The following is an 11,275-nucleotide window of genomic DNA, read 5'->3' as shown; positions in this document are numbered from 1 at the left end:
TTAATTCATACCACATTCTTTCTAAAAATATTTATAAGAGCTTTTGTTTAACAATGACACTCACCATTGTCGTCATACGCTAAAATGCAATGTGGGTTCTCCTTCTGACGTTTGATAGCATTCGCGATCTCTTGCTTGCGACACTCTTGAACGTACTTGATAGCTTCCAGCCAATATTCCATGGCCTTGTGCACACGTTGATTCATCGTGGTCCCACGTAGGCGTTCCATCTGTTTCACAAAATTGAGTACATATTTAATACACTGCGTAACAAAAAATTGAAAAACAAATTGAAAATATTCCCTTTATTTAAAGAAAAAAAATCTTCGTAGGCGATATTGTCTACTCACCTTTGCTATCAACGTAATGACACGAGCGTGTTCCCTCAAGTAGTCGATTATCAAACGATCCACCCTCGATGGATTTCCCTGAAGACGCGGAATGGGTATGTTGTTCGCGCTGGTCACTCGTTTCCCCGGGAAATGCGCGGCCAATCCAGCCTCGCATTTCTTGCGCTCCTTTTCCAACTGCTTGAATTGCTCGTACGTTTGTTCAAGATTGAAATGCAATATACTCGAGGGACCTGTCTTTCTGGCTGCGCCATTGCCGTTTCTAAAACTCAAGTTTCCTCCGTAAAGCGCGGAGAACAGTCGCGGGACAGGATGAACCGGTACCGGAACAGGAACTGGCATCACCGATGGAAACGCTCCCGATCTCACGGTATTCGTGCCCGATATCATTCCCGAGTTGAAAATAATATCGGGAGGCGGAATCCCAGCTGGAATGCTCTGCATTTTCGATATATGGTGTCGTTGTTTCATAATATGATTGAAGGCATCCCTGTCCAGGGTGGATCCCGTGATACGATCGGTCAAGTGACTTCCCGAGGGAAACGCGATCTCTTTGCCCAAGTCGAATCCATCAAGTTTGTACGCGTTGACCTTAGGCTGCTTCAAATCGTTGTGATAGAACGTAGAATTTTGTTGCAGTATTTTCAGAGTGTCGCCACTGTTGGCAGTGTACTGTTGATAATTGTGACAGCCGTACTTAGCGATAGGCTGGTACAAGTTGCGCGAACTCAGATTCTTCGGAAATCCTATCGGTGAGTATGTCTTGGTTTCGATGGACTTTGATTTCGGATTAATCATCTTTAACAGGCTATTATCCATTCTACAGTCACTAGGGAAACAAACGTTCTCGTTCGTGTCCAAATTATTCGCCGAGGACGCGACAAAGTTGTTCGTACCGGAGGGATAATAATCGATTAAGTTTTTGTAATCTTGGTCCACAGCTTGATCCAGTTTGTAGCTACGAGCTTGCGACTGCAAGAACTGTATCTGCTCGTTCGGTATGCTGACACTCGTCATATTCAATCTGGCGGTGTCGCGAACGTCCTTGAAGTCACCCACGCCGTTGCGTTGCATCCCGCTCCCGAAACAGGTGTGCAGAGCCGTGTCGGCGGGCGAGAAGTGCTGCAACGGCGAGTTCGACAGGAAGCCGGAATCGACGCTGAGATCGGTCATCGCCGAGTTGGGCCTGTAGCCAGGACCCTGACTAGGGTTACCGGTAACGCCGTACACGTCGCGCATGTTCACCATGGTATTGCCGCCGTACGAGTTGGACGATACGTTCTGCCGCATGCCGCTGCGATACTCGAGCTCGCCGATGGGAACGGGATTCGGGGAGTCCAGTGCCAGGGTTAACGCGGTCACGTTAAAATTCAGATCCGGTTTGGCGCAATTCGAGATTCGCGAGTAGTTCCCGGTAGGTTCGGCACGGCATCCCATCGAGGGGGTTAACAGGGGTTCCGTCCAGTTGCCGGACTGTTTGCCGTAACTCGGCGCCCCGCTCGTGGTCGTCAACAGATCGTTGCACAACGGCACGTTGCCGCCGGCGCTCGCGTACATGCCGGCGTCGTTCGCGCGTACAACGTGCGACCGCGGGTCGGACGAGTACGCGCTCGGCGCGACGTCGCTGCCGCACGCATTGCCCTGTTCCACGGACTGTCGCATGCACGTACCGAGGTTCAGCGTTTTCAGGTCGTTGCACAGATTGTTGGAACGATGGTACTCGCTCTTGGCGTTGTTGTAGATGTTGTGCAACTTGCTGGACAGCGGATAACGCGCGACCAGGTGATCGACGTCGGTCAGGTAGGCGTCCAAGCTGTCCGCGACCTGGTTGGAGCGGGAATCGGCGTAGTCCGTCCGATAATGCGCGCCCCCGCTGTTGTAACCGTCGTGACAGGTGTCAATGGTAATGGAGTCCTCGTCGAGGATCTTCGATACCAAATCGTTGACCATGGGATTGTTCAAATCTTGACTATCCTCGTCCTCGACGTTCATCTAAACAGAGTCGCAATTGAACGCGCGCGACGAAATTGTGGACGACCCGCGCTGCGTCGTCCGCGCGAGGAAAAATTCGTGAGAAAAAAAAAACAAAAAAAACCCTACTTACGTTTCTCTTCGTGCCGCAGCCGGTTAAGTCGTAGCCCCAATGATTGTACTCCAGGCCGTGCACGTCCCTAGAGTAGACCTTCCGCGGTACTTCCAGCATATTGACACCACGCTCGGTCTCGTTGTTCTACGGAAAGCAAGACGACGACGTGAGATCTCGGGATTTGGGGCCGCGGTACTTATCGCGGCGCGGGGCAGCGGGCGACACCGAGACACGAGCGTAACGTAAACTCTCGCAGGGAGAGATTTCACCCTGCCCTTCGCCCTACCTATATAGTACTCGGTCACGGTACTCGCATCGCGCTCGGCGACGGCGGCGGCGGCAGCGGCGGCGGAGAGAGAGAATCTATCGATTGTTTTCGAATGGCGCGAGGACCGAGGACGAGGGCGGCTCGGGAATGCTACGCGACCGCGTCTCGCGACGACCGACGAAATAAAATCTTAACAACGAATCGAACGCGCGACGTCGGAGCTATCGCTGTCGCGACGGGGCCGCGACTCAGCCCGGACACGGGGACGGGGGAGCGCGCGCACAAACACGCACGCACACGCACGCAGGCAGGCGGCAGAGCGGGCAGAGGCAGCCGAGGCAGGCAGACACACACACCACACACACACACACACACGCAACACCGAGGGGCAGATCCAATAATACACCGCGGAGTATCCGCGCTCCTCGCCGATCGTAACGAGCGAGGACGGATCGCGGGCCAATATCGTCACCATTTGCACTCTCGCGGGCGTTTTCTCCCTGGTACGGCTCACGGTTTCCAAACAAACGCGGATCGCGCCCGCCGCAATGGGTTCTTTTTTTCTCTACTCCTCTTCCTTTTCTCTCTCTCCGCCGAATGTACGATTTCGAGGGTGGGGAGGTGTAACGCGGTGTAGTTAGAATAAACTGTTGGCACGTATATGTACTTCTTTCCATCAAACCGCGACTACCGCGAGAGAAAGCCTCGATCTTTCGGATCGGCGAAGGCAAAAGGGATATACGCGTATGTGTGTTGAAAGAGAAAGAGAGAGAGAGAGAGAATGTATTCTCACCTTGCCAACGGCGAAAGCATTGCTGCCGATAATCGCGGCCAAATTATGCACCTCGGACAGAGCCATCGGTAAAAAAAAATCGGCGACGGTCGTCACCACCGTCACCCAGCACCACTACCATCGCTACTCGCCATCACCCTTTTCGCTCTCTCACGCCGCGGCAGCCAGCTGCGAGCATTCTCGATCGGTCCCGATTGCGACTCCAGTGTTACTCGTTACTCCCGCCGACCGTCACCCGTCACCACCGTCGACTCGTCGACTGCCGTGTTCGCGTGGTGCCCCCCGCCGCCCGCGCCGCACCCCGATGCACTCTCACCCTGACCAACACCGCACTGACCTACATGAATCTCTCCAACCGCAAGAGACACGTACGCTGACGCACAATCGCCGTGTCCGTGTGCGTTGAGAGAGATACTTACTTCTATGGATAATCCATCTAAAAACGAATCTCCTCTGTTAATAGTTTTACTATTATAAATATTTGTGTATTATTTATCGTTCGAAATTTATTTATCACGGTCAAAACTATGATCAAATAATGTATATTATTTACTAAAGTATCGTGTGTGCTAGGTGCATTGTGAAAAAATATTCTTCTGATAAATTCACACACCCCCCCTAAGTGTGTTCCTTTTTATTTTTATAATAGTTTCTCGGAGACCGCAATGCAATGGAAAAATCCATCCTTCGTATATTTTACACATGTACATACATGAGTGCAGGTGCGATCACTTGAAAATGCTGGTCGTTTAATCATGGCAACAAGAAAATGAACGACATGTCCATTTTTATTATAAACTTTACGTTTACGATACAAACAGATTTTTCCTATAATAATAAAGCTCGTTCAGACTGTCTTTTATGTCGTCCAGAGCCCTGTGAGAATGTTGCTTTCTTGGAGCTGCCTTACTTATGTTTGGTTGCCATCTCCTAAACATAAAAAAAGAGTTCATATAATATACACATTTTATTTTCAACTTTACGAAGAATATGTATATTAACGTGCAAATTATAATTGAACTATCTAAACCTACCTAGCCAATTCTTTGATCGTGCTAATGTCGATAATCCTGTAGTGCAAATGATTGTAAACCAACGGCATGTACTTCTTCAGAAATACGCTGTCCATGTAAACTGAATTTCCAGCCAACGGGCACACTCCTTTCGGGACGTGGTTCTCCAAAAAACTCAACGTCCTTCGCTGCGCTTCCTCCAACGTAGTCTTGCTCGTTCGACATTCATCGATTAAGCCGGTCTGAAATTAATTTTAACAACGATTAACGGTCATACGGCGCAAAAAGTGTTCGAGAGAAAAAAAAGGAGATACAGTTACCTTTCTGTGTTGTAACTTGCACCAATCGGACATATTCTCCAAGACTTTATCCGGCTGATTTATAACGACGTTCAAGTAATCGCTCGCGAGCTTTAGCTGTTCGTCAGTTACGAAGCACGCAATTTCCAAGATATGACACGTTTCCACCTCTAGCCCCGTCATCTGAAAAATCCGGTTCCAATTTAGTTCGCTCCCTTCTTCGCGTCGTCAGACAACTCCCAGCAATCGCTCACCTCCATATCGAGCCAGACGATGTGCCTCTCGTTTTTAACTTCGTTTCGCGTTTCCATCGGGGTCGAGGTTGCATAATCTGCGCATAATGGAATATGCGTTAGGGTCGAAAATCACTGTTCAATACTGTTCACGGTATTTGACGGATTTCAATGATTTAAGACAAAACTAATATAAATCTAATGTAAACAAATTGGTAATTTATATACCTATTTATTTGTATAAATAAATATATAACAGACATACAAAATAAATGGATTTAAGACAAAGCTAATATATAAATAAATACAGATGTGTGTAAGATGAGGTATTACGCAATCCTCGAGTTTTCAAGCGCGCGTTTCCTCAAGATTTATATATGATAATCGTGTAATTACCGTTTAAACAGCGTCGAGCCCCGCGATACAGGTACCTGGAAAGAAATCCAGTAGCGCGCGCGGTGATCATATTCGTCGACTTAGAACCAACCTAACTTTATCACGCACGCGTTGCGGGATGTAGGTAGAACGATAAAAGCGCATAAATTCATTAAGAAAATCGAACAAATTTAAAAAAACAGCATAATTCAAATAAGTAGAAATCAGAAGTTTCGTGCCAAAAAACTGGAGCGATCAGATGGAGACCCGGCGATAGGACCTAACCTATCCCAAATATATTTAAAAAAAACCGAGACGTATTGCGTACAGGCAGATTTATGAAATTGCTCGCGCTACGCCCCTCGATCGAAAAATGCCGATCATTCGCAGCGTCGAAGATAAATCTGCGGTTGACAACAACGTGACGACAAACTTTTAAAGGGCGCTGAGAAACAATTAGACCGCGCGCACGTGAGACCGCGCTGACTCCAGTCTGCTCCCGGTGAGCCTCGCGCGCGCAGCAAGCGAATCGACCAATCACAGCTGACATTTCGGTGGCGGCCGCCCGCGCTCTCTCGAGAGATCTCGATTGCGATTGGTCGACTCGCCCGCCGCCTCCGTTTCTCACGTGCGCGTCATGGCTTTTTTTAACGAAAGGTAAAATCCGTTGTCTCGCCCTCGCCCCTTTTCTCGCGAGATGACGATCCGATCTTTGCGTGTGTGACGCGTACTCGTGTATATTTTCCTTTTTTGTACTCCCGTTTTCCGTGGAAGCGGAATGCCCACAATATGTACCCTTGCAAGGCGGATCGAACGTCAATAGCCCCTGTGGCCTAATGGATAAGGCATCGGTCTCCTAAACCGGGGATTGTGGGTTCGAGTCCCACCAGGGGTATGATTGCTTTTTACGATTCTATTTTTTTTTGTCAGTTTAAAGGTTACCAATCAGACGCGATTTTTTTTAAAACGAATTAATTAATTTTTTTTATTTTGTTGTACAGATTTAAAAATCCATTTTTAAAATTAAAGTGTATTATGCACTAATACACCTTATGGTAAATATATTCTGGTACACATTCACTTTAATCGTTTATCACTTTAATACGCTATGATGTATACAGTTTTTGTTACCGATTTTTTTGGAAACCAGTTTTTTTAATTTTTTCAATTTTTGGGGAAATAATTGATGATTGAATCTTAAAGAATTATACATGAAATAGAGACAAAATTTTCCGGGAAGTGCTATAAAGTGTACTATTTTTTGTTAACAATCTTTTTGGAAACCGGTTCCAAATGACCAAATCTCAATAAATTGTATATAAAAACAGGGAGGGAAGAAAGAGGGGGAGAGGGAGAGAGAGAGAGAGGGAGGGAGAGGGAGAGAGGAGTAAAGGAATGAGGGAGAGAGGAAGAGAGGGAAAAAGAGAGAGAAAGAGAGAGAGAAAAAGAGGGGAGGGGGAGAGAGGGAGAGAGAGAGAAAGAGAGGGGGAGAGAGAGATTATTTGCGTGTTTTACTACATATGTCCTCCGGGGCGAAGCCCGGGTAACCAGCTAGTATATATATATATATATATCTTTTTTGCTAGGTGTCTAAGTAAGCCTAATTCTGAGAACGGTATGTTATTTCTTCATGTAATCCACTCTCCACGCTACATCGGTCTCGTTTCGTACAACAACAAATTGTAGAATTTTTATACGAAGCAAATGTGCGTTGTCACGAGTTGACGCGTCTTATTATTCTCAGAGTAGGTAACGAAGACCCGCATTTCTGAAATTATTTTCCTTCTCGACCGGCGTGGAAAGTGTATCGGTGCATGTACTTTAATTTTGTAGGATTCTTAAATTTATAAATAAGCTAATAAGAGGCATATTTTTAAAAAGTCGGTATTACGGACGACTTTAGGATCCTCTTAATTGAGAAGCGTTGCAGATAAGATAAATCGTTAAGAAAAAACATGAACGCATTTGGAACTTTAAACATCTTGCTTGCAGAAGTTACGTTTTCCGAGATCGTTTGTCGCGTCGATTTTATCTAATCGCAAATATGTACGGAATGAGACTAAATATTCAATAAAAAGACCTAATAAGATCTTTATTAATATCTCAATACATCTGACGTAATAAACATAGTATACATATATATTATAGGTATATGTATAACGCGTTTTTAATTTCTTTCTTGTTTAAGTTTTAAGCCCATTTTCTTCCTTTGCAGCGTAATGCTCAATAAATCGTGCAGATGGGTCAGTAATATTTTTCACCCAGCGCGGCATCCAGAAGTAAGGTGTAAAATTTTCCGCTTGCCCCTCGTAATGCGACTCGAAAACACGTCTAACGAAAGCGAGAAAAAAAGTAATACGTTATCCAGTTCGGTCGAACGATAAGGAGTTTGCTCGCTAAAGATATCTCTATATTCCATTACCTGTAGTAGTATGCTTCCTTCGTTTTCGGTGTGCAATGGGGATACTTAGTACCAGCGTTTTCCAAGTCCTCGTTAGAAACACGATCTTCTACGATCTCTTGGATCACTTGGAAAAGAGATTTCTTTATGGAAGCGACGCCGTCACTGAACGCTTCTTTATGCCTCCAAAGTATATCGTCGGGCAGTAAACCAGTCCCATCGAACGCAGATCGTAACAAATGCTTTTCAATTCCACCTGTGCACATATAAATACGATGTATACGTAGTATTTAATCTCTATCGCGCCAAAACCTAAGATTCATGTACAAATTAATAATTTAATCTCTAGCATCTATCGTTTGTAACAATATTTAAGTGACCGTTGCTCTACCTTGCGGTTGTCTACTCTCAGGGCTCAACGACAGATAATAGTTGGTAAACTGAAGATCCAAGAATGGAACTCTGAGCTCCAAACTGAAGGCACTGGTTGTTCTATCCGCTCTTAAACCATCATATAAATATATGTCGTGTAACAATCTAAGAGATTCGTTGTGCGCGTCTCTCGCATTAGGTGCATCTCTGAAGTAAATGTAGCCTTGCGCCAGCTCATCCGCACCTTCTCCGCTGAAGATCACCGTTGTCTCGGTGTTTTGTTTTATATATTTCGAAAGGAGGTACATCCTACAAGTAAAGTTTCAATATTATGTACGGAACGTTCCGTCATTGTACGGTAGTTAATTAATTTTGATCTAAAAGAAAGCGCAAGAAGAAAAAGAAAAGGAATTACATGCAAATTTTGTCCTTTCCTATGACTTTCAAATTTGTAATATCGAATAGTTTGGAAGCTTAAATCACAAGTTGAACGCTGACTAATAAAGTGTTTTACCCAATGGAAGCGCGAATAGTGGTGATGTCATATGTTTCTAAAGAATATATAACATCGTTCAGTATATCGATTACATCTTGCTGCGTGAAGATAACTTCACGATGTTTAGTCCCGATGTGGCGTGCAACCTGTTACATAAGAAATTTCTTATCCTTCGTGCGATTGCCAATGGTGAAAGATAAGAGAAGTGTGAAAGCTTCCACGAACCTGTCTAGCAGCGATGATATCTGGACTATCACCCATACCTATCGCGAAGCTCTGTATTTGATACGGCAGTTTGTTTTCTTTCGCAAGTTTCACCAATAAAGCGGCGATCAAGCTCGAATCTAATCCACCCGACAATAGACACCCTATCTGTCTATCGGCCATCAATCGTTTTTCTATAGCTCCTGAGAGCAGCTTTCGGATGTTGCCAGGAACATCTTTCGGATTCAAGGCTGCAATAAATAAAGCATTACTAGATATCCCTATACTTCGGTGTACATATTGCGCGATTAAATAAATTTATCCGTTTAATGACAGATCAATTTTATACCCCCCCTCCCCATAACTGAATATCATAATTTATCTCACCATCCCAAGGGATATACGAGTGGAAAGAAGGTTTGCCGCCGGGTTTGTGATAACGGCAGCTCTCTAAAAGCTTTGTCCGACCATCGTCCAAAATTTCATATATCTCGTAATGTCCTGGAGGAAATGGCTCCAATGTCCATTTGCCACTTATGTGTTTGGATATTGCCATCAGACCCTAAAACGTACAGTTGTGTTTCAAGCGCTACTTATAATCAACAGAAAATTCAATAATCGGAAAAGAAATAATCTGCTTATCGATGCACCTTGCTCTCCGAACAGATGGCCAGTTGCCCGTTTTCTGAACGCAATCTAAACAGCGGTCTTACGCCGTACGGATCCCTGGCTATTAGTATCCTCCTGTTTAAGACGTCCATCAAACAAAACGCGAACACCCCGTCCAGACTATGAGCGACATTGTTAGCGCCGGCGTAGTTATACATATGCACGATCACTTCCACGTCGCACTTAGTGGCGTACTCGAAATCATGTTGTTTTCGCAACTGCAACACGTTACATTTTTTTTCTTACTCGTTTCGATAACACGAGGCGGATAGCGAGGATAAGCGATACGTTACGTTATCCCAATTATATATTTCTCCGTTGCACAGGAGGAACAGATGCGGATGTTTGAGTATCCTCATCGGCTGCATTCCGTAGAGGCTGTCGACGATGGCCAGCCTGTGAAATCCCAGATATCCATTCTGCAAAATAAATAAAAAAAAAAAAAAGAAACATTAACACGCGAATAACTTACGCGACGAATGAAACGAGAATTTGAAATAAGCTCCAAAGCTCTCTCACCTTGACTCTATTGTCGAACTCTATTTTAAATGCCTCCGGCCCGCGGTGCGATATCTTGTTGAAGTTCTCGCAGATGCAGGTCAACGGCTGCTCGTCCAGCCCGAACAATGCCCAGATTCCGCACATCTTGCCGTAGAGCGCGTTTGCCAACGTCGGCTGCCTTTGATGCCACGTGCGCACACGATCGGGCCGCGTGTCGCGAGAGCTTAGAGATATATCCTATCGGAGAGCCTTCGCGCGAGATATTTAATTGCTATATATACTGAAAGAGAAAGCGAGAGTCAGCGTTTATCTTCGATGACGCGATAAAATAACATTTTATATAAATAACGAATTTTACTTGATTTCTTGAGGTATGTACAAGGTACATATCACTCGTACGAGCCAAACGTTCGCTGCCGTCGGCCACTGTACCACCACTGCCGTCGATTTGCCGGCCCGCGCTTTATATATGGCTCCCAATCAGTGACTCGGTGATTCTTCAATGCGATTGGTTTGTACACTTCGAGCCGACGAGGAGCTAAAGGCAGGAACCAATCATATTTGAAGAATCGCTGAGCGCTTCCTGAGCCTTCCTTTTCCGAATGCAGCCCATCGGCCATCGCTGTGCGCGCTGTGATGCAATAACGGCCGTGCGTGGCGTGCGTCGTTGAACGAGGCGGTGCGGTGGGATAAAAGTCGGATAAGTCGGCCGGCGCAATACCTGGTAATGATAAGCAAGACCCGTAACGCACAATTATAAGTTCTCATATTTCCAAGCGATCGTCTCCATCGTCGAGTTACGCTTCGCAAGTATGATTATATACGTTTGATCTGTGCGCTCGATGTTTGAAAAAAACCTAAGCCGACGAGACGGTATCTTATCATATTTTAAAATTGATGACTTTAATAAACGCCGGAAATAAATAATTATATTTCCGCGATATCGTTGAGAAAAATAGCGTCGTCGTCGCCGACTTCAACTCTATGACGTATTATATGATTTCGAAGGAACGTTAACAGATACGACGGAAAGAATATCGGTTTACAATTATATTAAAGAGGAAAAGAACAAATTATGAAAATTTTATTTATTTATTACCATCAATTATTTTATCCAAATTTTTCTGGGGGAAAAGAAAAAAAAATGTCCCAGTTTGTATTAAAAAAAATCTTCAAATTCTGAGAAAGTCTTAAAGTTTTACAAGAAATCGGAGA

General features: G+C 45.1%; 3 protein-coding genes and 1 non-coding gene across 7 annotated transcripts in view; 1 reads left to right on the top strand and 3 right to left on the bottom strand.

Moving 5' to 3' along the window:
- LOC143906443 (uncharacterized) overlaps positions 1-4,126 on the bottom strand; it is a 28,445-nt gene extending 24,319 nt beyond the window's left edge. For 2 of the 4 annotated variants that reach the window (XM_077422562.1, XM_077422547.1), the window contains exons 1-4: positions 3,498-4,126; positions 2,455-2,580; positions 351-2,342; positions 65-230 (exon numbers count right to left, since the gene is read on the bottom strand). In XM_077422562.1, coding sequence (XP_077278688.1) covers positions 65-230; positions 351-2,342; positions 2,455-2,580; positions 3,498-3,563 — 2,350 coding nt within the window. In that variant the 5' untranslated portion in view covers positions 3,564-4,126. Of the gene's footprint in view, positions 1-64; positions 231-350; positions 2,343-2,454; positions 2,581-2,722; positions 3,157-3,176; positions 3,380-3,497 lie in introns of those variants that run through there. The other 2 variants (XM_077422552.1, XM_077422559.1) reach the window with 2 other exon arrangements.
- Positions 4,127-4,267: 141 nt separating this feature from the next.
- On the bottom strand, positions 4,268-5,927 carry LOC143906495 (putative oligoribonuclease). The gene is made up of 5 exons (XM_077422635.1): positions 5,439-5,927; positions 5,064-5,140; positions 4,831-4,992; positions 4,532-4,752; positions 4,268-4,427 (listed from the first exon to the last, which is right to left on the bottom strand). Exons 1-5 carry the CDS (start codon positions 5,506-5,508, stop codon positions 4,304-4,306), a joined length of 654 nt encoding a protein of 217 aa, XP_077278761.1. The 5' UTR covers positions 5,509-5,927; the 3' UTR covers positions 4,268-4,303.
- Positions 5,928-6,239: 312 nt separating this feature from the next.
- On the top strand, positions 6,240-6,312 carry Trnar-ccu (transfer RNA arginine (anticodon CCU)). Its single transcript has one exon. It is a non-coding gene; the product is annotated as a tRNA-Arg (tRNA).
- A 1,171-nt stretch (positions 6,313-7,483) lies between these two features.
- On the bottom strand, positions 7,484-10,733 carry Asns (asparagine synthetase). Its single transcript, XM_077423925.1, has 10 exons — positions 10,419-10,733; positions 10,079-10,340; positions 9,853-9,978; positions 9,541-9,777; positions 9,278-9,452; positions 8,912-9,141; positions 8,705-8,832; positions 8,210-8,499; positions 7,840-8,074; positions 7,484-7,748 (listed from the first exon to the last, which is right to left on the bottom strand). Exons 2-10 carry the CDS (start codon positions 10,202-10,204, stop codon positions 7,601-7,603), a joined length of 1,695 nt encoding a protein of 564 aa, XP_077280051.1. The 5' UTR covers positions 10,205-10,340; positions 10,419-10,733; the 3' UTR covers positions 7,484-7,600.
- Between the last annotated feature and the right edge of the window lie 542 nt (positions 10,734-11,275).

This window comes from Temnothorax americanus, unplaced genomic scaffold (assembly GCF_048541705.1).
Source record: "Temnothorax americanus isolate GAGA-0224 unplaced genomic scaffold, ASM4854170v1 Scaffold11, whole genome shotgun sequence".
Classification (NCBI taxonomy): Eukaryota; Metazoa; Arthropoda; class Insecta; order Hymenoptera; family Formicidae; genus Temnothorax; species Temnothorax americanus.
The sequence above is the reverse complement of the archived record's forward strand: the minus strand, read 5'-3'. Positions and strand labels throughout refer to the sequence as shown.

Coding starts and splice junctions, on each gene's coding strand:
- LOC143906495 (XM_077422635.1), bottom strand. CDS start 5,508: ATGATCACCGCGCGCGCTACTGGATTTCTTTCCAGGTACCTGTATCGC. Junction 4,993..5,063: donor TCGTCTGGCTCGATATGGAG/GTGAGCGATTGC, acceptor CGGATTTTTCAG/ATGACGGGGCTAGAGGTGGA. Junction 4,753..4,830: donor GCAAGTTACAACACAGAAAG/GTAACTGTATCT, acceptor AATTAATTTCAG/ACCGGCTTAATCGATGAATG.
- Asns (XM_077423925.1), bottom strand. CDS start 10,204: ATGTGCGGAATCTGGGCATTGTTCGGGCTGGACGAGCAGCCGTTGACC. Junction 8,500..8,704: donor ACTATTCGCGCTTCCATTGG/GTAAAACACTTT, acceptor CTTTACTTGTAG/GATGTACCTCCTTTCGAAAT. Junction 7,749..7,839: donor AAGGAAGCATACTACTACAG/GTAATGGAATAT, acceptor CGCTTTCGTTAG/ACGTGTTTTCGAGTCGCATT.